This window comes from Crocuta crocuta, unplaced genomic scaffold (genome assembly GCF_008692635.1).
Source record: "Crocuta crocuta isolate KB4526 unplaced genomic scaffold, BGI_CrCroc_1.0 scaffold407, whole genome shotgun sequence".
NCBI classification, from domain to species: Eukaryota; Metazoa; Chordata; class Mammalia; order Carnivora; family Hyaenidae; genus Crocuta; species Crocuta crocuta.
Window position 1 is genome coordinate 3417391 of NW_027551557.1, and position 25915 is coordinate 3443305.

A 25915-nucleotide genomic window follows, 5' to 3' on the forward strand; every position below is an offset into this window, starting at 1 on the left:
CAGAAGAACCTTGTTAGGGAGGTCTCGAGCCTCCTTTTACAGATGCGGAACCAAGGCTTGCCATGGTTGAACCCCTCAGCCCAGGTGCCATGGCCAGTCGCAGCTGAGCAGAAAGATACTGTGTGCTAGCCTGCAGTGGTTCTCAAAGTGTGCTCCTTGACCAGCAGCACATGGAGCCCTTGCTAGAAATGCAAATTATCAGGCCCCACCCCAGACCTAGTGAATCAGAAACTCTGAGGTTAGGCTCCAGCAATCCCCGTTTTCAGAGCCCTCTGGGGTGGTTCTGATGATGTAGCTCAAGTTTGAGAACCATGAGGCATAGCATGTCACAGAATTCTAGACTTTCCTGGAAAGAAAAAAAAAAGAATGCTTTTCAAGGTCTTTATAGCTAATCAGCCCAACCAAGAAACGCAGATAAAGAGGGGAAACAGTTCGGTAAAAGAAACTTTTCTTTTTCCAGAGGAGTTGAATATATTAGATTTTATTTCCCTCTTCAGTGTGCCAGGCACAGTACTAAGCAGTTGACATCAGTCATCTCTTTAAACCCTCAGTTGGTGGTAAGGATTAAATCAGATTGCTTTTCACATTACACAGATGAGGAAAGCAGGGAATTATTAGCAAAGAATGCCTTGTTTTAGGCAAAGTTGCCTTCCTAAGGGGACGGAAGGGATCTATCAGTGGATTACCTCCTAGTGCTGACATGGAAACTCCCAGGTTGGCTGGTTATAGGTCACATTACTTAGAGAGGTTGAAATTGCAGTAAGGTTAGGTATTAAGTCTTGGTTAGCTGACACAGGTCCTTAACATAAGTGACTCCATTCAGGGCGTATGATTTTCTTTTTAATGATACATATAACTTATATTAAATAAATGTGTATGTTCCTCTTTTGCTAATCTGTGTTTGTCAGTTTAATTTTCGGACCCAGCCAGAGGCCCTAAGAGGATACAGGAACACATTTTTCTTCCCCTACACAGATTTTTGAAGATATGTATGATGTTTTATATATATATAAATATTTGNGACTACATCCAGGAGTTCTTAATTTGATTTTTTAAAGGAAATGAGGATGAAAAGAATTTATTTTTCATACATTTGCCCCTCACAGCAGATAAGTGCCTCATAAGTGCCCCCTCAAAATACTAATACCTTTACCTTATAGTCAATAAATATCAGCCTGTAGAAAAGTATTAACCAGGATGTTTTTCACCTTTAATTTTTTTGGAGAAAAAAACCCAACTAGGTACAATATACTCTATAGAACAAACGTAGTATTTCTTTTCAATCAATGAAAATAGATGTAAAATATCCTCAGTAGGGAAGCCTGTCTCTTAATACTTAATATTGATAGATTAGTAAACACACAGTTTTGAAACTACTTAGTCTTAAAGCCATAAATGGTAAATAATTGCTCTGAAATGATACCATGTCAGAAACATGTAATGAAGTGTGTGGGCTGAGCCAATATGGCTTTCCCAGATAGCGAACTTGCTCTTTCTACTAAGGAATTCCCCTGATAACAGCCTGCTGGCCCTTCTACTGCTCGTGTGTGGCTCCTCTTCTCCCAAGTACCTAAAGGGGCAGATGATCCTCTTAACTCTGTGAAATGTAAAAAGGAGCTTAGTTTTTGGATACTCACCCAAGTCAGGTCACCAGGATGTTGTTGCATATAAAGAAAGGGTTTGCACTAAGTGGTATTTAGGGTAGAATCTTTACTAGAGAGCTCTTTCTTGAAGAGTCTGAAATAGACATAGTTGGTTAAGGGCACGGGTTTGAAGTTAAACAGATATATCTTTTTTTTTTTTTTAATGTTTTGTTTATTTCTAGAAGAGAGAGAGAGAGAGAGAGAGAGACCGCATGAGCAGGGGAGGGTCAGAGAGAGAGGGAGTTGCAGACTCTGAAACAGGCTCCAGGCTCTGAGCTAGCTGTGAGCACAGAGCCCGACGTGGGGCTTGAACCCACGAACCGCGAGATCATGACCTAAGCGAAAGTCGGATGCTTAACTGACTAAGCCACCTAGGCGCTCCTAAACAGATATATCTTTAACTTTGGCTTTGCTACTCAAGAAACGAACTGTAAGCCAATCTTAATCCCACTGAGCATTAAGTCACAGCTTCCTTGTCTGAAAACTGGGGATGAGAGTACCTACCTCACAGGGACATTGTGTGAAATAATTAGGATGGATATTTTTTAAAAATTATTTTTACATTTATTTATTATTGAGAGACAGAGTGCAAACAGGGGAAGGGCAGAGAGAGAAGGAGACACAGAATCCAAAGCAGTCTCCAGACTCTTAGCAAGCTGTCAGCTTAGAGCCTGACGCGGGGCCTAAACCCACAAACCCTGAGAACATGACCGGAGCTGAAGTCGGATGCTCAACCAACTAAACTACCCAGGCACCCCTAAGATGGATATTTTTAGAATGTGAGTGAGAGTGTACCTGTCTTTTGGCTTCAACCTTCAGTGGCTCACTACCTCATTTCAAATAATTTCCAAATTCCTTCCATGACTTACCAGCCCCCATATGACCTGCCACTTCACTGTCCCATTGATGTTCCCTGAAAATACCAGGCACACTTAATCCTCAGGGCCTTTGCACTTGCAGCTCCCTCTCTGGACTGTTCTTTTGTATGTTCTGTTCACACACGCACACATGGGCACGCACACACACACACACACACACAGACATTACTCTTAGCCTTTTAGATTTTGGGGGGCTTTTTGCCTTCATATTTATCAATTCCTGATATATTGGTTTTTTGTTCATTGTCAAAATTCCCCCTAGAATATAAGCCATGAAAGCAGATACTTTGTTTTTATTTACTACTCCAGCAGGGAATTCATTCATTAAGCACCTCCAGTAATCAAGCAATTCCTTAGTTACACATCTGGGTCTTGTGTGTGTATGTGTGGTTTATTGGTTTTGTTTTTGGGGTTTTTTGCTATTTTATTTTATTTTTTTAAATGTTTTATTTCTGAGAGAGAGAGAGAGAGACAGCGTAAGCAGGGGAGAGTCAGAGAGAGAGGGAGAAACAGAATCTGAAACAGGCTCCATGCTCTGAGCTAGCTGGCAGCACAGAGCCTGACGTGGGGCTCGAACCCACGAACCATGAGATTGTGACCTAAGCCGAAGTTGGACACTCAACCAACTGAGCCGCCCAGGTGCCCCATATTTTTGCTATTTTAAATGGTTCCTAATTTTTAAGGAATTCTAAGGGTACCAAGGAACTGGAATTAGAGGTCCTTTTGTGAGGAGCTCTGGAGAATTGTTAGCAAGAGGCCCTGTCTGTGGCAGGCATGGAGGTATGCCACTTACATCTCCTTCCAGGGGACCCTGCCACTAGGTGTGTGGTCACCAGACAGCCTTTAGCTGCTGCAGCTGCTTATGACATTCATCCCGACGTCCCCAGCCAGTGAGTGCCATGGTAGAGATTCTGGAACAGTACCTTTTCTGCTCCAGAGGAGGCTAGTGGGCAGTCCTTACTCCAGGGCTCCCATCCACCTGGTGGAGAGCCTTCTTCTCTCCCCCCACAGGTCTTACGTCTGCCTTGTGGTTTGAAGGCTCTCCCTGCTTGCTCCAACCCTCTTAGCACCCCCTTCCCCTGATGCAGCTAGCCCTCCCGAAGTGTAGAATGATGCTAAGCATTCAGATCTGCAATTTTCTACAGCTCTGCTCTCTATAGAATTCTCTAGGTGACAGCAGTGGCCCTTGTATCCGTGTTTCAGTATTTTCTGCACTTCTTCTAGACAACAAGAAGTGATAGAGCCAGGTTTGGCCCTAAGATCCCCTGAGACTGTATCTTTGTGGCCCAAATATAAGCTATTTCAGAAGACAAAGTGGAAAGGAGTGAACACAGCATGCAGCTAGTGTAAAGACAGGCATTTTAAAAGCGGAATTACTGAAGTAGGAAACATGTATATTCAGAGGGAAATTCCATGAAAGTCCTTTGAGATTCCTTCTCTTCAATGAGTCTGTTCAACTTGGACTGTCCTCTCTAGATAGCAGTAGCTTAAAACATTTTTCCTTGACCTGCCTCTTCAGATAATATGTCTTCTCCGTCACTGTATTTCTAATCATTTCCTCATTGCAGTTTATAATTCTGGAACAAATTGTGGTTTAATTAGAAGTGCCTTAGTGAAAAGGATTTTCCAGCTTGTGGTCATGCTTCAAGCCCATCTGTAAAGCACATCTTCTGTTGTTCTAAGAATTTTAGGTGTGTGTGGGGGGGGAGAGGGTGTCAGAGAAAAAGTTACTCTGGCACTTGTTGAAGAATGATAGGGCACACTGTATTCAAGAAACTACTCAAGCAGAGGTTATACAGTACTTGGGGAGAGGTTGAGCTCAACTCTGAATACAATGAGGAAAGGGGGATTTATGGCTAAGGAGCAGGTAGAGGTGGATGGTGCAGATGGTGGAGGTTGAGGCATCGGATCAGATATCCAAGGTGATCAGGTACTGAGGGTAGGAAATTCTAGCTAAACCAGCTTAGCAGGATTCCAGCTAAAATCAGTGAATGCAAAGAAGACATGGAAGCCCAACAGTAGAGGTCTAGGTGGGAAGAAGGCTTGCTCAAGGAGAGAATCTTTGGTGGGAGGGGAGAGGTGTGGGGAGGAAGGGGGCATACTTGATTTTAATATTTGTTGTAAAATTTATTACAAAAGTAGTTATCTTCCTCCCTGGCTCTGAATAAATTTTTCATCTTTAATTTTTCCTTATTTTAGTTGCTAAGGCTACTAAGTTGCTAAGGTTTGACTAACATGGCAGTTTTCCTGTCCAAGTAAGTTACTTTCAGTGACCACCCACTCCTCCTAAAAGGATGTTTTGTGGACTTTGTTCTTCCTTCTGCAAGCTAAGAGGGAGTCACTGAGTAGCCTCGGAATGACTGCTTCAGGGGTTCCATGGCTAGACTCAGGGAGCCCGTCCCAGTGTCCTGCCATAGAACAAGAGCACTCTCAGAATCAGAGCATCCAGATTTGGCCTCAGAATGCCCCCATCAGCGATTCTGCAGGGAGGGAGAGGCATGGAGACGGACACAAAGAGTCCGGCATCTCACGCTGGCAGACCTTAGAAATGGAGTCCCAGAGATATAACGTCTTTGTCTGGAAATAAACGGGAAAGTGGGAATTCACAAGTACTGATGCCCATAGTTTAAGCAATCAGAAACACAGAGTTTGACTCTCTTAGGGGCTCATCCACACACATCCTCCCGTAGCCCCAATTCAGATCCTACTTGAGCTGACCACAAATTCTCACAGCCAAAAATACATCAGAGGCCTTGTTAATAATAAGCACCAGTAGATTAAATTTCAGGTAAAAACTGCATATAACTTGAAAAATCAGGAAAGGTGTTATGCTCTTCCCTTGCTGCTTTTCAGTAGCCTTCACCTCCTCTTCTAAGCCAGGTCACTTGGAAAGTTGAGGATATTCTTTGTCCGCCCTCCCTTCCTCCCTCCCTCCCTTCCTTCCTTCCTTCCTCCTTTCCCCTTCCCCTTCCCCTTCCCCTTCCCCTTCCCCTTCTCCTTCTCCTTCCCATCTCTGCACCCAACATAGGGCTTAAATTTACAACCCTGAGATGAAAAGCCACATGCTCTTCTGACTGAGCTAGTCAGGTGCTCCTTTGTTCTTTACTTCTAAAGAAAGAAAAAAATGAAGCATGTGAAAAAAAATGGGAAATGATTAAAACTTTCCACTTGATACCAGAAAAAGAGTTCACTGCATCTCTGTCATTGATGAAATGAGCAAGTTACATGTTTGTGGTTGGTTATTGAAGGGGAGATATTCTCATTTCTGTTTCTATGGAATTTAGAACCCAGAGTAGATCTGGCACCTTGTGGAGCTTGCCAAGTAACTTCCTGGATTGCCCTCTCACCCTCTGAGAGCATTATCCACCACATCAGGGAGGTGCAGGGTGGGGTCTCCTAACCCCAGCAATGTCTTCTTGGGTCACTACTCACCACTGAAGAGGGTAAAAGCTAAAACCATGTTCTGAGGGCTGAGCTTGTGTACCTGATTTAGCCTGAGGCAGGCTCAGGCAGAGAGCAAACATGACCTGACCTCCTTGTGAGAAAACCAAAATTTCACTGAGCCTCGTGCAGTGGTAATTGACAAACTCTGGGTTTCCTCTATACTTCGACTCCCAGGTTTGCATTCTGTAGCAGTGAAAATCAGCACACAGTAGTACTGTTGCTGGTTGTAAAGAGCCACGTAACAGAAATGCTCTCCCTGATGCAACATACATGTGTCTCTGCTGCTTATTGTCTCTTCTTGCGCAACTTGCTAACCTCACTTTGGATCACTTTACTCATCTGTAAGGTAGGGATGATGGTATTTACTTCCTTTGTTCTTAGATGATTAATTGTAACTGATAACTGGCAACATTAGTAGTAATTACTATTACTGTGTTATTAATAATCAAGGAAAATTTACTGTGTTCTGATTGTGCACCAAGCGCTTGAATGCCCAGAAGCAGCCTGTGAGATGGGCAGTTATTATTGGTTGTTTTCCTTGCTTTTGGAGATGAAGAAACAGAGCTCAAATAAGCCTGTAAGTGTCCAGCCACATTCGGATCTAGTCTGTCTGCTCTTAAAACCAATATGAAATGCCCAGTGGTTTCTGGTGTTCATGAAGTGGTTTTTGTGCTATTGACACATGTTTCTGCCACATCACAAAGTAAGCTGTATTCAGAAATGGTGGTAAAATTAATGTAACAAGGATTTAGGCTGAAGGGAAGAAAAGAAATATGTGAAGGACATCAAATTGCAGCCACTCTGGGCAGCAAAAATGTTCCACAAAGCTGGAAAAAGTGAGCTTCACAGCTGCCACTTGGGATGCTAGTGGCCAAAGCAGTGCAGGAAAGACTGCGTAGGACTGTCTGCTGGCTTCTTATAAAGGAAGCAACAGATCAGGAAAAAACATTTTACTTGGTACTAAATCCTAGAAAACACTCCGACATGATGTAAGAGGCTGTGAAAAACACCCCTCCAAAAGTAACTTGGTAATAAATAGGGTCTGTGCAGCTTGGGGGATTCACGGGGCGTGGGGGGGAGGGGGTGGCACTCAAGACACACGCCAATAAAACCTGAAGTTTCCAGTGCCCTTCTTACTATAGTGATGGTTACTGGCATTCAGTGATGAGAGTAGAGGAGCCCCCAGATGTGACTGCTGAGCAGTAACCTGACCCAGTCCTAACAAAGGCACCCTCACTCCTGGGCCTCAAAGCAGCTGTGATTCAAATGTGGGCTTTGGTGGAGCCAGTAACCCCAACTCTGCCCTATCAGCTATTATGTTGTGGGCAAGATGCTTCATTTCTGTGTCTTGATGGCCTCCTCTATAAAACAGGAACAAGAATAGTAACCCCCTTGTAGGAATTTTGGGGCATGAATAAGGTAACGTGTCCGAAGTGCATGGAGCATCGCCTGGCGCTCAGTAAGCACTGTGCTTATCTGCTAGTAACAGCTGTCTCAGGGCACAGAAACAGTACTTTGTGTATTTAGTGCCACAGACACCTTTGGGGCTGTTTATCAACACACCAAACCTGTATATATCCTTCTTGGTGTCTGGTTGAGCATGAGATAGAGGAGCAAAGGTTTATATTCAGTTTAAACAATTTAACCCAGGAAGGACATCTGTCTAAAGAATCATAGGCCATGGAAATGAATACTAAAGCTGCGAATGCTCTTAATGTTACCTGACTAGGCCCCTCACAAGGTAATAGCGCATGGCAGTGGTCTGGGATGGAACGGCAGTGGCCAGTGTCTTTCCGCTCCTGTGTGGAATGTGAGCTGAGAAGCCCAGTGCCTATCATCTCACAGGGTCTATAAATTAGAAGGGAGATGAACAACTGCAGTGAGCATTCTGGATCCTTCCAAGGGGAAACCATACCCATGAGGGTAAAAAACAACTTCGGGACCCATCTGTTATAGCAGGTCTATAAATCATTTCTGATGACAGAATGTCATCACTGTGGGCTTTAGTTCTAACTTGAAAAAGTAACAAAATTGTGATTCTGTCTGAGAGAGGAAGTATTTGTGCAGAATCAGAAAGCCACTTCCTCTGGAATAAAGAGCTGAAATAAATAGGCCATGTGGCATCACTTGGGCTTTGAAATTCCAGGATCTGATGATAGACAGCACAAGCTCCTGGTTAACTATTCCAGACTCCACCTGCGTCCCCAGTCTATCATCTGTTTTCACGCCAGCGGTTTATAACATTGAGGTTTCATAAGACCTCTAGTGGCCTTTCCAGAACTCAGATGTCACTTGTCTCTCTCCAACTTTAACAAAGCCCTCTTCTCTTCCTGTCAGTTCTTATCAAACCAGGAAACAAGGACAGGGAGCCCCAAACTTCCCCAAAGGTGGAGCCTGAAAAAGCAGGGTTCATTGACCAAAAATCTAATGATAATTGGCAGAAGGGGAGCTTCTGAGTCAAGGTTGACAAAATACAACAGGCACAGGTTTTGGAATCGGGAAAACAGTTTGCATCTCAGGTCTGTTACTTATCAGCTGTGGTTTTAAAGAGTTGAAATTGAAATTTCAAGGTGGCGATGATAAGTTCTGGGGGTACTTCGTAACTGACAGAGAAAGAAAAAAAATCATTGCAATTCTGGAAGCTGAGTGACTGAAAGTTCCACTTCAAAATATGTTGAGAAACCGTTCTTATTTATCATGCATATTTCATGGATCACTTCAAATTCTTATTTGGAATAGGATAGAGTACACATAAATAATAATGTTGGTGGCTGATTCATTGTGGGTCTACTCTATAAATACCATTTTAGGACCCACTTTTGAATGTTGTGCACCAGAATTCCATATTACCATAAAGATGCTGCTTGGGAAGTATTTGAAAATGTGTGAATTCTCCTATTTTAATTAGCTGCTGATTCATATTTCTCAATCATTAATGTTACAAGATTCCCTATCACCTTGTAGGTCAAGTTTAATACCTTTTGTGTGGCATGCATGCAGTATCCTTCTGATCTAGCCAGTCTCATCTATTGCTACTCTCTAACCACATCAACTCCTCAGAAGGAATTCTGTGATGTTCTAACCACAACTCCTCAGAAGATCCCAGTGTTTGGGTCAAGCCTACATGTCCTTGCAAATGCTGTTCTCTGCTCTGCATGGATAACTTCTACCCATGCTCTAAGACCTATCTAAAGTATAAGCTTCTGGGTCAAGTTTTTCAAAACGGTCAAACCATCCAAAAGTGCTGTCATTGTGGGTCACATATTGGCAATATCATGTTAGTAATTTGCTACCACAAATGTAAATTTGAACCAGACATTATTGATAGTACCTACAACTTGCTGAACTTGGTGTGTCAAGAACTTTACGCGTATCAACTCATTTAATTCCTGCAAGCCTGAAAAGTATGTGTAAATACATCCATTTATTAGATAAGGATTCTGAAACTTAGAAAGGGCTCTTCTAAGAGATGATAAAAAGTTAGTGGAAGACCTGGGTTTTGAGTCCAAAAGCAAAGGTCATCCCATGCCCTCACTCTTTCTGTTTTCCATTGCTCTGTCTGCAGTGCTTAGCACATGCCTGGCATGGAATTGAAATGGTTATGATATACTTCACCTGTCAGAAGACCACCAAAACAAATTGGAAGTCTGACTTTGTTCGAGGCTCATGGGACTCTAAATTCTGACACTTTATGGTGGCCCAGTATCTTGACATTGCATTACCTTGATGAATGCTGCCACTTCCCTAAAATTTAGAAAGCTCTGTTTTGATCAGTGAAATCTGAACTACCCTTAAAGTCTTAATCCTATAATTGCTCTTTATTTATTTTAAGTCACTGCCCTGATCCATGTTTGGCAGACAGGTTTCCCATTGTTGGCACTGCGATTATCTAAGAGAACAAGGTCTTTAGATCATGAGAAGGACATGTGGATTTGTTGACACGTGGGTGCCAAGGCTTGGTACAATGCAGTCAGAGAGCAGAAGGTATCTGGGTTCATTTCCTGAATACTCTTTTTCTTTCACTGATACAGAATTTTCCTGCTGCTCATGAGCACAATGGTGCTTTCTTGCTAAAGACCAGAGATCCTTTGCCAAGTATATTGTAATAGCCCTTGGGCCCCTGCTGGGGCCTAACATTCCTTCTGAATTCAAATTTTGATTCTTTGGGTTTCAAACATAGTTTCTGGTGTCAAAGGCCACAACAGTGTTCTCAAACTTTAGCATATATTAGAATCACCTGAGCTCTACCCCCGGAGACTCTGATTCGTTCCATCTGGGCTGGAGCCCTAGACTCTACAGTTCAGTCAAGCTCCCAGGCAATGTTGATGTTGTTGGTCCAAGTTCTACACTTTGCATAGCTCAAAATCCTTCTCAAGTCCTGGTTTACAGGACACCAAATGAAGTTGGATGTAAAGCAAAAATCTCAGCAGTTTTCTGAGTAAGCATCCGAATGCTGAATTGTGTAGACAAAAAAAAAAAAATCATAGACTTAAGAAAAATTATCTCCTGATTTTTTACATCATATTAAATATAGGCAATGATTCCTCTTTTGTGGAGGGAGACCAATTGGCTGGAATCTGGGAGTCCTTCTTCCTTCCCTGAGCTCTTCTAACGTGCTAGAGAAACTTATGATCAGTCTTTGAATATAAAAGTGAATGCAGAGAGTTTTCAAGATGAAAATATTCCATAATATAATAAGAAATATGGTCATTAGATTTAGGATGCAAAAGGGTGATTTCTCATTTTCCCTCATTTAGAGGCCAAAAGATATTTGCATTTTTATTAGAGTCAAAAAGGTATGAGTCATACAGATCAACACATCTCTTTTTAACAGGAATCCTTTGTGTTTGAACCCAACTGTCTCTTCAAAGTGGATGAATTTGGCTTCTTTCTGACCTGGAGAAGTGAAGGCAAGGTATGGCACAAGAACAGCAAGTTGTTCTCTCCTGCTCTCTGGCTTAAACTATTTTATCTCAACAAGCAGGCAAAATGCCTCTCAAGGGCATGGACCCTGTGCTTATTCATTTCTTCAAGATTTTTAAAAACGCACTTCGATGTGCCAGGCATTGGGGATACAGTGGTAATCAAAGGACAGTACCTTAGACCTCATAGATTCCAGTCTAGAAGAAAAAGCAGGCATTACAAAAAAAAAAAAAAAAATGTCATTGAGTGCTGTGAAAGAGAATGTCAGGTTGTTATAAGAGTTTGACACAGGCAGATCTGATTTACTCTTGGGAATTAGGAAGGTTTCCTAGAAGAGATATTCAAGCTGAGTCTCAAAAGTACATTAAGAGCATGGTCATCTTGTTACAGCCCAGGACTATATTCAGTACACAGCACAGTGCACACACTTAAGGAATCTTTGAACTGAATTTAACAAAGTAGAATTGGAATTCTATAAAAGCATTATTCCCACTTAATATTTCATGTACACACATATATTTAATGACACATATACACTGGTAACAGTATTATATGCATAAAGGTAACAGCACTTTATAAACATAAATAATTATTCAGACTTCGTTCATATATATGTATATTTGAAATGGAATGTGTGGGGTCTTGACTATTTATGATCATTGGGTGTTACGATTACTATCTTATGTTTTTCACTCCCTCTCTACCTTATTGTTGGCATTGTTTTCGTCATCATGTATCTCATCTGTGCCACAGGTCTGGCAGGATTTTGGCTCACTGCTGTATTATATTCTCTCTTTTCAGGAAGGACAAGTTCTAGAATGCTCTCTCATCAACAGTATTCGATTGGGCGCCACCCCAAAGGTACCTGTGTTTGGCATTTGCCAATCTTCTAAACACAGATTTCCTTATGTTGGAAAAAGTTTCTAGAATCCTATTTTAACCTGTTATTGCCCAAACTCGTCAACTGGGAATTAAGAAAACACAGTTCAGAAATCTTTTCATCTATGAGGCACCTGGGTGGCTCAGTTGGTTAACCATCTGACCTCAGTTCAGGTCATGATCTTGCAGTTTGTGAGTTTGAGCCTGGCATTAGGCTCTTTGCTGACCGCTCAGAGCCTGGAGCCTGTTTCAGATTCTCTGTCTCCTCTCTCGGCTCCTTTCCACTCACACTCTGTACCTTTCTCTCTCAAAAATAAATGAACAGTAAAAAAAATTCTTTTTAATCTTTTCATCTATAACTTTTGGATGGTTTGGATTGCATTATGTTTAGTTATATTTAGAAATGTTATTCATTTTTCAAAGAGAAGATGCTTGCATGATACCTGCACCAAAGAAACCATTTCCTTAACTCAGAAATTAATTTGTCAAGGGCCCCCTCCCTCTGCTGCCATTTTTTTTTCCTTTTAGCAAACAGTGAGTCACTTCTGCTCTGCGGTTGATGTGGAAATTTAAATAGCTTGGGTAGTTCCATATTTGTGCACCTGTGCATGCAGACATTGGCTCACCTTGGAGCTCCGTTTGCCTCTGAGAGACAAAGATGACAGAGCATATAAATCAGTCTTCTTCACAGTGATTGATTTGTTTGAATAAGAAGCTGTTTGCATAGTGGCGCTAGGAATTTAAAAGCTGGCTTTTTTCTAGAATATTAAAGCGCAGTATTTATTCCCATTTTCATAATAGCCCTGCAGGTTTTTAGATGTTGAAAACAAATAATGTTCCTCAATTTGTTTCTCTTTCTCTTTTTTCAAGCTGTCCTCTTTTTATGTTAGTTAAAATTTCTGTGTATCTATGTTGGCATTTCCTGAGTTCTCCTCGAGGATAAAAACGCTTTTTTATTTGCTATTTAGAGTAAAGTTACACTGTCATCATTCCAAATGAAGGTGCCATGGCCTCTAGAGATGAACATACTTTTTGTGTCCAAGCTACTTGAAAGACTTAATCTTATTTTTTAATGACCCTTGGTTGCTGACTGTGGCAATGCCCGTGTTTATTTGCATGAAACCTCAGTCACTGTCCTCTGCTGAGAGACCCCTTTGATCTTTACGGACACAAACAGGCCCCAGTCAGAACCTTTCCATCCCATTTTCATATCCCAGGCCCTGCAGTAATTACAACCAAGAACTTAAAGACCCTCACACCTAGTTTTCTAAATCAATAGTATTATAATACCTTTTTTACCAAATGAGTTCAAGTAATGTGTAGTGTCACAAGTTTTACCACTACAAGCTTTAGAATACTGCTAGATATTGGCATTCTAGGTGGAAAGAAAACATCTGTCCTTCTGTGTATTTTTACATCAAATGAGCAACGTTTCCTCCAGGCTTTGATCTAATGATTTTTTCCTGTCTGTATATGTCTATACAGGATCCCAAAATCCTGGCCGCTCTTGAAGCTGTTGGAAAGTCAGAGAATGATCTAGAAGGGCGAATAGTGTGTGTCTGCAGTGGCACAGATCTGGTGAACATCAGTTTCACATACATGGTGGCTGAAAATCCGGAAGTAACTAAGGTAGCCTCACTGAAAAACCTCTCTCCCTTTCCCCCCGTATGTTAATAGGTGGTGTGCATAATCATTATGTATAATGCCATTTTGATTTATATATTAAAGTTGTATAGTAATTTAATTCAACATTTAAAAAATCTATTTCCATTGCCTAGCTGGAACGTTGTTGTAGAAAGTTCAGCAAGCACCATACTCTTTTAGTGTATCACTTACATATACCAAGAATCCACATACCTCTGTTGTAGGGAAAAGTAACCCAGCACCTCTCTCACGCTAGAATGTGCAGCGGAGTTGCCCGGGAATTTGTTAAAATGCACATTCTGATTCAGTAGGTCGGAGATGGGGACAAAATTCTCCCTAACAGGTTCCTAGCTGATGGCAATGATGCTGGTTGGAGAACCACATGAATAGCAGGGGGCTAGATCAGCACTGCCTGGTAGAAATACAAATCAAGCCACAGTTATCATTTACATTCTTCTAGCAGCCGCATTTAAAGAGGAAGAAGGAGTAGGTGAAATTAGTTTCAATAAAATAGTTTATTCAGCACAGCATACCCAAAATATCATCATTTTAATGTGAAATCAAAGTAAAATTCATTAATGACATATTTTACATTTTTTAATACTAAGTCTTTTTTAAATTAATTAATTAATTAATTTAATACCAAGTCTTCAAAATGTGATGTGTGTTTTCAATTCAGACTAGCTACATCTGAAGTGCTCAATAGCTACATATGGCTAATGGCTACCACAGTAGAGAGCTCAGGTCTAGATGGTAATGATTCTCAAGCTCCACTCCCTGTCCCTATAAGTTACTGAAGTATTGGATGATGATCTAGCTTTTAATACCACACCTAGTATACCATTGCCTGGCAAGAAAGTCTGAAGGAGACTTTGGCCAAAGTAGAAAGCCTCCAACATAAATCACTTTGCTGCAAGTCATTTGTCTTCAGGGTGGTTTTCCCTCTGAGCAGAGTTCTCACTGTCTTTCTGTAGTAGGTGTGAGGAGGACGTAGCCTTGATTCTCCCATTGCAGAGACCTGGGTTTGGGGGCTAAGGGAGGCATTTCATTTTCTCACTTAATCTACAGTGTAGGATTAAATAAGAAAGTCATCATTGCAGACACTTGAAGAGGAAAGTCATCATTTAGAGCTAGATGGGAATGTACAGGTAAGATCAGCTGACAAAACCAAACCTAGAAGACTAAACCCAGCACCCAGGGCTAACTGGTGGCAGAAGTGAGTTCTGCAGACTCCAGGAGCCTGTAGGCTCTTTACTCCCACTCACAAAGTATGGTCCACCTTCCAGCAACACAGCCTCACCTAGGAGCTCCTTACCCCTTAGAGTCTCCAATCCACCCAGACCCACTGATCCAGAATCTTCGCTTTTTTAACAAGACCGCCCCCACCCCAGATGACTCAGGTGTGGGGTGAAGTCTGAGAAGCTGCCGGACTTAGGCTTTGGAGCCAGGAATGAATGGACGCTCCATGTTACAGGGAAGCCTTTGTTTCTGTCTTGTGGTGGTTTTGTGGGTTTTGTCCTGTTGTTCCAGGCTGTTTCACTCGGGGAAAATAGATACTGCAAAGCCTTCAAGTTCTTTTATTATCTTGCTTTGATCAACACCAGTTTGAATGGTTTCTTGAACCCTGATGATGTCAGCATATATTGTTCCTGCTTTTTGGTGTTTACACCTGCATATTTTCTACAGAGGTCTTTTTTAGCGGCTGTTTGCCATAGCAACATTCAATCCCAGAAACCCATGCTGACCACCCACAAATAAAAAGTCTCGTTAATCAGATACAGATATTGAGCTGCCCGACATTTTGTAAAAAAAACAGTTCTATAGACCTGGGTTTCCTGGCTTTTATCAGCTCATCATATTGCAAGAAGCAGTGTGACTCAATATAAGCTTGGGCTTTGGGATCCGATTGCCTGGGCTCAAATCCTGGCTTTCCCCTTCAGCAGCTGTGTGATTTAGGCACACAACTTACCTCTCTCTGCCTCATTTTCTTCATCTGTAAAATGGGAATAATATCAAGGTATCTGCTATTAGGATTGTCATGAGGATTGTGTGAATTACTACTTGGAAAGTGCTTGATACGGTGTCCCTCATTGAAAGCCTTCGATGAGCATTAGCTATTAGGATCGTAGGGTCACAGAATATTATTAGAGCAGGAAATGGAGTTTACAAAGCACTTCTACCACTTCATTTTTCAAATGAGGAGAATGAGGCCAAGGAGTTAACAGAACTCACCTAAGACTACACAGTGGACTGGGCCAGAGTTGGGTTTAAAGACTCAGGGCTTCTCACTTCCCATGTGATACTCTGGCCATGCCACCCCACCTGATGCCCTGACTGAGTACAAGTCCTGGGAAGATGGCTTAAATCAGTAAATTCCATAACATTTTTGTTTTCCATGGTTTGATTGCTATCAATCTTAGTCCATTTTGTTTAAGAACCCCACTCTGACACCTATACTCATGAGTAGGTAGTATATATATATATGTCTATCTTTGAGATAGAGGGTGTGTACTAAAAGTTAAGATTTGGGTTTTTTTTTCTTGGTAGCATTTCCACTGAAGCTTCGACATGTGGAAGAGAAGAGAGTGAAAAAACTCGTTCACTCAGTGTACAGACATGTGAATAATCTTGCCTACTTCCTGATATCAAAACTTAGCATAACTGTATGAATTCAAATCATATGCTACCTCCTGCACTGACAACATCTTCCCCCATCGCTACCATCTTATTCCTATTCCTCAGTTTGTGTTACGATCCCTAACAGTACACACAAGCCATCAAGGTGAGAGGACTTATACAGAATACAACAGATGTAATGACCTCAGGTCACAATGATGGCAGAACTCACAAATTCAGTCTGGTCAAGTGAGAAATGTAGAGGTGTCCCAGTGTGTCTGAAATGGCACTTGTGACTCTGTGATACCACTCAAGCATGATTATAGGCTATGAGCCTAGAATCATGGTGCCAGAGGACATGCTAACTGCCCTTCTATTCTTGCCCCGTGTTCCTGGTCAGTTTATCACAAAAGTCAGTTAAAGCAAGTCATCATTTTTTTAAATGTTTTATATATTTCTGAGAGAGAGAGAGAGACAGCATGAGCAGGGGAGGGTCAGAGAGAGAGTGAGATACAGAATCTGAAGCAGGCTCCAGGCTCTGAGCTGGCTGTCAGCACAGAGCCCGACGCGGGGCTCGAACCCACGAACCGTGAGATCATGACCTGAGCTGAAGTCGGACGCCCAACCAACTAAGCCACCCAGGTACCCCCACAAGCCTTCATTTTTTTTAAATAACATGTACAGACCTTAACACTTTCTTTTCACTGGAAGCAAATAAATGTGATTCAGCTGTTGGCCAATCTCTTAATATCAGGGATGAAGTATCTTCATTCAGTATTGGTCTGTGGATTGAGGTCCATGTCGTTTTTGCCTGTATCTCTCCGTGAGGCATTCATTGCCTCAAATATCCAGTTTGGTTTCTTTAAAGTTGAAGTGAGGCTTTTAAAGACACACATGGATCAATGGGAGTGCTGAATCCTACTTGTTTCTCTAATCCTATAGATGTGCACACAGTTTGAAAAAAAACACATTGAGCAACTTGCCTTTAAAGAAATCTTTCCAAAATATCCAACTGAGAGAAACAATTCTCTTTCTTTCCATTAGCATATTTCATTAGTTCGTATAGTTTTTTATGTTTTTATTTATTTTTGAAAGAGCATAAACAGGAGGGGCAGAGAGATTGGGGGACAGAGGATATGAAGTGGGCTCCGCACTGATAGCAGAGAGCCTGACACAGGGTTCCAACTCACGAACCATGAGATCATGATCTTAGCCAAAGTTGGATGGATGCTTAACTGAGTGAGCCACCCAGGCACCCTTGGTTCCTATAATTTTTTATTATAATGGATATGAACAGGTTTGGAAACAAACATAAGTAACTTATAGTAAGCATGCCAGGTGAGAACAAAGGTCCAGCATATTGGACAGTAGCTTCCTAACTGTGAGAGGGTAACATTCCCTGGGGGGTCAGAGTATTTGCTTGTTTTATGAGATTTTTGACAAGCGCTGGTCTGACTAGTGAGAGATCAGTTGAGAGAGTTTGTAGTATAGAATTTGCTTAGGAGTATTTAACCAATGAGATTCTTGATGCTGTTCTTTCCTGGGCTCTCAGGACACTTTACAACCTGCTCATTCTGAAAAAACACTTTACGAAACCTTTCACCCAGGCAAATGAGCCAAGTTCTCAGCCTCATGTAGTCTCTGTGGAGGACCAGCTTTCACATGGAGGAGGAGCTTTTCCTGACTTTGAGCAAGCCATTTTACATTCTACCCCAAGAAGTTCTCTGCTATTTTTTTAAATTTCAAGTGGGTATTTTATTTTATTTAAGTTTATTTATTTTGAGAGAGAGAGCGTGAACAGGAGAAGGACAGAGAGAGAATCCCAAGCAGGCTCCCCAGTCACCATGCGTAGCCCAACATGGGATTTGAACTCACGAACTGTGAGACCATGACCTGAGCCAATATCAAGAGTCAGAAGCTTAACTGACTGAGTCACCCAGGCTGCCCTTAAGAGTGCATACTATTTTGCATAGTATCTGAGTTTCCCAGAGTTGAGGTTTCAAATAAATACAAAATATTTTCCAGTACACATGACTGTGAAAATAGGATTGTGCTTTCCTTCAGTAAAAGAAGACATGGGTATAAAAGACATCTTTGTAGCTTGGCTTGTATTTTCTTCAGCCGCCTTCTCTGCTTAAAGAGCCAAGAACTTGCCATGCCACTGTACCTCTTTGGAAGCTGTGAGCTCAGTGCTACATCCTTTCTCCCCTGCACAATAAATGTCTAATGGTACTGTAAACTTACGTCCAAATCTAGACCCTTCGCCCACAGTCTTTGCAGGCGGCTGAAACCATTAGCACCTTCCTTATCTGCTGCGTCAGCCCAGTACAAAGGGACAGCCTTGTGTCAGGAATCTAGCTGCTTCTCATCACTGCCATCACTACAGCACGAGCCAGGCCAGTGTCCCGTCTCCCCTAGCCGGTTTCTCGGCCTTGGACTTAACTCCATTACTCTGTTCTCAAAATAGCAGCTGGAGCGATGCTTTTATAACGGGATTCAGATACTATCACTGTAAGACTTACAGGGCCCTACAAGAAGCCACCTTCCCTCTCTTTTCCTTTCTGCCTGCTTCCCCCTCTCTGCGCTTCTGTATCTCCCTCGAGCTCCAGGGACTTTACATTTGCTGTTTCTTCTGCCCAGAATAAACTCTTCCCCCAGTTACATGCACTGCTCTCTTGTTCCCGTTTCTCACGGCTCTGCTGGAATATCTCCTTAGCTCCCATTCTTGCCCTCCTGCGGCTCTCCCTCCTTATCTTGCCATGTTGTCTTCATGGCAGTCATCACTATTTACATATCATTTACTCATTTATTCACTTCCTCTCCTGACGTCTGAGCAACATCCTGCATCCCCAGCATTTAGAATGGTAGGTGCCCAGCATTCAGTAGGTGCTCGATAAATGCCCATTTTCCTGAGGTCCTTATATTGACGGGATCAATAAATTCTAACCCAGGTGATAAGTATGTCTAACTCTCATTGCTATACACCTGCAGTTTTGCATGGTGTAGCTCCAAAAAAAGTTAGGGAAACGCTCTTTGGACAAAAAGCCTGAGAAAATGTGGTGCACTGACAGTCAAAAGATCTGGGATTCCGTGGTGTTATTTTTAGAGTCACTTTGCAAGATGTCATGGGACTGTTGCTGAGAATCCGTGACAGGACTGGAGGTTTTAAACTGGGGTCTTCCCTCTTTCTAATGTAGATCATTACTATTCTGCTTGTCTAAATCCTTCCCGTCATTCCACTGAGAAAATGTAGCTTCTATTTCCTCTTTAAAAACCCTCTGTTAAAAGGAATGGCTAACAGATTGCTGGCACTTCTTCCTCAAACACCTGTGCTTTTGGGTAATAAGTGGGTGTGTTATGTAGCTTAGAAGGCCCTGAGTAGCAGTAGTCACATGATGGTGTTTTCCAGTTTTTTTCTCAACTGTAATAAAACCAGCCCNCCTCACACCTAGTTTTCTAAATCAATAGTATTATAATACCTTTTTTACCAAATGAGTTCAAGTAATGTGTAGTGTCACAAGTTTTACCACTACAAGCTTTAGAATACTGCTAGATATTGGCATTCTAGGTGGAAAGAAAACATCTGTCCTTCTGTGTATTTTTACATCAAATGAGCAACGTTTCCTCCAGGCTTTGATCTAATGATTTTTTCCTGTCTGTATATGTCTATACAGGATCCCAAAATCCTGGCCGCTCTTGAAGCTGTTGGAAAGTCAGAGAATGATCTAGAAGGGCGAATAGTGTGTGTCTGCAGTGGCACAGATCTGGTGAACATCAGTTTCACATACATGGTGGCTGAAAATCCGGAAGTAACTAAGGTAGCCTCACTGAAAAACCTCTCTCCCTTTCCCCCCGTATGTTAATAGGTGGTGTGCATAATCATTATGTATAATGCCATTTTGATTTATATATTAAAGTTGTATAGTAATTTAATTCAACATTTAAAAAATCTATTTCCATTGCCTAGCTGGAACGTTGTTGTAGAAAGTTCAGCAAGCACCATACTCTTTTAGTGTATCACTTACATATACCAAGAATCCACATACCTCTGTTGTAGGGAAAAGTAACCCAGCACCTCTCTCACGCTAGAATGTGCAGCGGAGTTGCCCGGGAATTTGTTAAAATGCACATTCTGATTCAGTAGGTCGGAGATGGGGACAAAATTCTCCCTAACAGGTTCCTAGCTGATGGCAATGATGCTGGTTGGAGAACCACATGAATAGCAGGGGGCTAGATCAGCACTGCCTGGTAGAAATACAAATCAAGCCACAGTTATCATTTACATTCTTCTAGCAGCCGCATTTAAAGAGGAAGAAGGAGTAGGTGAAATTAGTTTCAATAAAATAGTTTATTCAGCACAGCATACCCAAAATATCATCATTTTAATGTGAAATCAAAGTAAAATTCATTAATGACATATTTTACATTTTTTAATACTAAGTCTTTTTTAAATTAATTAATTAATTAATTTAATACCAAGTCTTCAAAATGTGATGTGTGTTTTCAATTCAGACTAGCTACATCTGAAGTGCTCAATAGCTACATATGGCTAATGGCTACCACAGTAGAGAGCTCAGGTCTAGATGGTAATGATTCTCAAGCTCCACTCCCTGTCCCTATAAGTTACTGAAGTATTGGATGATGATCTAGCTTTTAATACCACACCTAGTATACCATTGCCTGGCAAGAAAGTCTGAAGGAGACTTTGGCCAAAGTAGAAAGCCTCCAACATAAATCACTTTGCTGCAAGTCATTTGTCTTCAGGGTGGTTTTCCCTCTGAGCAGAGTTCTCACTGTCTTTCTGTAGTAGGTGTGAGGAGGACGTAGCCTTGATTCTCCCATTGCAGAGACCTGGGTTTGGGGGCTAAGGGAGGCATTTCATTTTCTCACTTAATCTACAGTGTAGGATTAAATAAGAAAGTCATCATTGCAGACACTTGAAGAGGAAAGTCATCATTTAGAGCTAGATGGGAATGTACAGGTAAGATCAGCTGACAAAACCAAACCTAGAAGACTAAACCCAGCACCCAGGGCTAACTGGTGGCAGAAGTGAGTTCTGCAGACTCCAGGAGCCTGTAGGCTCTTTACTCCCACTCACAAAGTATGGTCCACCTTCCAGCAACACAGCCTCACCTAGGAGCTCCTTACCCCTTAGAGTCTCCAATCCACCCAGACCCACTGATCCAGAATCTTCGCTTTTTTAACAAGACCGCCCCCACCCCAGATGACTCAGGTGTGGGGTGAAGTCTGAGAAGCTGCCGGACTTAGGCTTTGGAGCCAGGAATGAATGGACGCTCCATGTTACAGGGAAGCCTTTGTTTCTGTCTTGTGGTGGTTTTGTGGGTTTTGTCCTGTTGTTCCAGGCTGTTTCACTCGGGGAAAATAGATACTGCAAAGCCTTCAAGTTCTTTTATTATCTTGCTTTGATCAACACCAGTTTGAATGGTTTCTTGAACCCTGATGATGTCAGCATATATTGTTCCTGCTTTTTGGTGTTTACACCTGCATATTTTCTACAGAGGTCTTTTTTAGCGGCTGTTTGCCATAGCAACATTCAATCCCAGAAACCCATGCTGACCACCCACAAATAAAAAGTCTCGTTAATCAGATACAGATATTGAGCTGCCCGACATTTTGTAAAAAAAACAGTTCTATAGACCTGGGTTTCCTGGCTTTTATCAGCTCATCATATTGCAAGAAGCAGTGTGACTCAATATAAGCTTGGGCTTTGGGATCCGATTGCCTGGGCTCAAATCCTGGCTTTCCCCTTCAGCAGCTGTGTGATTTAGGCACACAACTTACCTCTCTCTGCCTCATTTTCTTCATCTGTAAAATGGGAATAATATCAAGGTATCTGCTATTAGGATTGTCATGAGGATTGTGTGAATTACTACTTGGAAAGTGCTTGATACGGTGTCCCTCATTGAAAGCCTTCGATGAGCATTAGCTATTAGGATCGTAGGGTCACAGAATATTATTAGAGCAGGAAATGGAGTTTACAAAGCACTTCTACCACTTCATTTTTCAAATGAGGAGAATGAGGCCAAGGAGTTAACAGAACTCACCTAAGACTACACAGTGGACTGGGCCAGAGTTGGGTTTAAAGACTCAGGGCTTCTCACTTCCCATGTGATACTCTGGCCATGCCACCCCACCTGATGCCCTGACTGAGTACAAGTCCTGGGAAGATGGCTTAAATCAGTAAATTCCATAACATTTTTGTTTTCCATGGTTTGATTGCTATCAATCTTAGTCCATTTTGTTTAAGAACCCCACTCTGACACCTATACTCATGAGTAGGTAGTATATATATATATGTCTATCTTTGAGATAGAGGGTGTGTACTAAAAGTTAAGATTTGGGTTTTTTTTTCTTGGTAGCATTTCCACTGAAGCTTCGACATGTGGAAGAGAAGAGAGTGAAAAAACTCGTTCACTCAGTGTACAGACATGTGAATAATCTTGCCTACTTCCTGATATCAAAACTTAGCATAACTGTATGAATTCAAATCATATGCTACCTCCTGCACTGACAACATCTTCCCCCATCGCTACCATCTTATTCCTATTCCTCAGTTTGTGTTACGATCCCTAACAGTACACACAAGCCATCAAGGTGAGAGGACTTATACAGAATACAACAGATGTAATGACCTCAGGTCACAATGATGGCAGAACTCACAAATTCAGTCTGGTCAAGTGAGAAATGTAGAGGTGTCCCAGTGTGTCTGAAATGGCACTTGTGACTCTGTGATACCACTCAAGCATGATTATAGGCTATGAGCCTAGAATCATGGTGCCAGAGGACATGCTAACTGCCCTTCTATTCTTGCCCCGTGTTCCTGGTCAGTTTATCACAAAAGTCAGTTAAAGCAAGTCATCATTTTTTTAAATGTTTTATATATTTCTGAGAGAGAGAGAGAGACAGCATGAGCAGGGGAGGGTCAGAGAGAGAGTGAGATACAGAATCTGAAGCAGGCTCCAGGCTCTGAGCTGGCTGTCAGCACAGAGCCCGACGCGGGGCTCGAACCCACGAACCGTGAGATCATGACCTGAGCTGAAGTCGGACGCCCAACCAACTAAGCCACCCAGGTACCCCCACAAGCCTTCATTTTTTTTAAATAACATGTACAGACCTTAACACTTTCTTTTCACTGGAAGCAAATAAATGTGATTCAGCTGTTGGCCAATCTCTTAATATCAGGGATGAAGTATCTTCATTCAGTATTGGTCTGTGGATTGAGGTCCATGTCGTTTTTGCCTGTATCTCTCCGTGAGGCATTCATTGCCTCAAATATCCAGTTTGGTTTCTTTAAAGTTGAAGTGAGGCTTTTAAAGACACACATGGATCAATGGGAGTGCTGAATCCTACTTGTTTCTCTAATCCTATAGATGTGCACACAGTTTGAAAAAAAACACATTGAGCAACTTGCCTTTAAAGAAATCTTTCCAAAATATCCAACTGAGAGAAACAATTCTCTTTCTTTCCATTAGCATATTTCATTAGTTCGTATAGTTTTTTATGTTTTTATTTATTTTTGAAAGAGCATAAACAGGAGGGGCAGAGAGATTGGGGGACAGAGGATATGAAGTGGGCTCCGCACTGATAGCAGAGAGCCTGACACAGGGTTCCAACTCACGAACCATGAGATCATGATCTTAGCCAAAGTTGGATGGATGCTTAACTGAGTGAGCCACCCAGGCACCCTTGGTTCCTATAATTTTTTATTATAATGGATATGAACAGGTTTGGAAACAAACATAAGTAACTTATAGTAAGCATGCCAGGTGAGAACAAAGGTCCAGCATATTGGACAGTAGCTTCCTAACTGTGAGAGGGTAACATTCCCTGGGGGGTCAGAGTATTTGCTTGTTTTATGAGATTTTTGACAAGCGCTGGTCTGACTAGTGAGAGATCAGTTGAGAGAGTTTGTAGTATAGAATTTGCTTAGGAGTATTTAACCAATGAGATTCTTGATGCTGTTCTTTCCTGGGCTCTCAGGACACTTTACAACCTGCTCATTCTGAAAAAACACTTTACGAAACCTTTCACCCAGGCAAATGAGCCAAGTTCTCAGCCTCATGTAGTCTCTGTGGAGGACCAGCTTTCACATGGAGGAGGAGCTTTTCCTGACTTTGAGCAAGCCATTTTACATTCTACCCCAAGAAGTTCTCTGCTATTTTTTTAAATTTCAAGTGGGTATTTTATTTTATTTAAGTTTATTTATTTTGAGAGAGAGAGCGTGAACAGGAGAAGGACAGAGAGAGAATCCCAAGCAGGCTCCCCAGTCACCATGCGTAGCCCAACATGGGATTTGAACTCACGAACTGTGAGACCATGACCTGAGCCAATATCAAGAGTCAGAAGCTTAACTGACTGAGTCACCCAGGCTGCCCTTAAGAGTGCATACTATTTTGCATAGTATCTGAGTTTCCCAGAGTTGAGGTTTCAAATAAATACAAAATATTTTCCAGTACACATGACTGTGAAAATAGGATTGTGCTTTCCTTCAGTAAAAGAAGACATGGGTATAAAAGACATCTTTGTAGCTTGGCTTGTATTTTCTTCAGCCGCCTTCTCTGCTTAAAGAGCCAAGAACTTGCCATGCCACTGTACCTCTTTGGAAGCTGTGAGCTCAGTGCTACATCCTTTCTCCCCTGCACAATAAATGTCTAATGGTACTGTAAACTTACGTCCAAATCTAGACCCTTCGCCCACAGTCTTTGCAGGCGGCTGAAACCATTAGCACCTTCCTTATCTGCTGCGTCAGCCCAGTACAAAGGGACAGCCTTGTGTCAGGAATCTAGCTGCTTCTCATCACTGCCATCACTACAGCACGAGCCAGGCCAGTGTCCCGTCTCCCCTAGCCGGTTTCTCGGCCTTGGACTTAACTCCATTACTCTGTTCTCAAAATAGCAGCTGGAGCGATGCTTTTATAACGGGATTCAGATACTATCACTGTAAGACTTACAGGGCCCTACAAGAAGCCACCTTCCCTCTCTTTTCCTTTCTGCCTGCTTCCCCCTCTCTGCGCTTCTGTATCTCCCTCGAGCTCCAGGGACTTTACATTTGCTGTTTCTTCTGCCCAGAATAAACTCTTCCCCCAGTTACATGCACTGCTCTCTTGTTCCCGTTTCTCACGGCTCTGCTGGAATATCTCCTTAGCTCCCATTCTTGCCCTCCTGCGGCTCTCCCTCCTTATCTTGCCATGTTGTCTTCATGGCAGTCATCACTATTTACATATCATTTACTCATTTATTCACTTCCTCTCCTGACGTCTGAGCAACATCCTGCATCCCCAGCATTTAGAATGGTAGGTGCCCAGCATTCAGTAGGTGCTCGATAAATGCCCATTTTCCTGAGGTCCTTATATTGACGGGATCAATAAATTCTAACCCAGGTGATAAGTATGTCTAACTCTCATTGCTATACACCTGCAGTTTTGCATGGTGTAGCTCCAAAAAAAGTTAGGGAAACGCTCTTTGGACAAAAAGCCTGAGAAAATGTGGTGCACTGACAGTCAAAAGATCTGGGATTCCGTGGTGTTATTTTTAGAGTCACTTTGCAAGATGTCATGGGACTGTTGCTGAGAATCCGTGACAGGACTGGAGGTTTTAAACTGGGGTCTTCCCTCTTTCTAATGTAGATCATTACTATTCTGCTTGTCTAAATCCTTCCCGTCATTCCACTGAGAAAATGTAGCTTCTATTTCCTCTTTAAAAACCCTCTGTTAAAAGGAATGGCTAACAGATTGCTGGCACTTCTTCCTCAAACACCTGTGCTTTTGGGTAATAAGTGGGTGTGTTATGTAGCTTAGAAGGCCCTGAGTAGCAGTAGTCACATGATGGTGTTTTCCAGTTTTTTTCTCAACTGTAATAAAACCAGCCC

At 42.0% G+C, this 25915-nt stretch overlaps 1 protein-coding gene across 8 annotated transcripts in view; it reads left to right on the top strand.

Moving 5' to 3' along the window:
• Positions 1-25915, top strand: part of PLCB4 (phospholipase C beta 4) — a 166992-nt gene that overhangs the window by 13967 nt on the left and 127110 nt on the right. For 4 of the 8 annotated variants that reach the window (XM_077749141.1, XM_077749143.1, XM_077749142.1 and 1 more), the window contains exons 2-4: positions 10800-10880; positions 11690-11749; positions 13253-13396. In XM_077749141.1, the coding sequence (XP_077605267.1) occupies positions 10800-10880; positions 11690-11749; positions 13253-13396 (285 nt within the window). Of the gene's footprint in view, positions 1-10799; positions 10881-11689; positions 11750-13252; positions 13397-19763; positions 19846-25915 lie in introns of those variants that run through there. The other 4 variants (XM_077749137.1, XM_077749139.1, XM_077749138.1 and 1 more) reach the window with 1 other exon arrangement.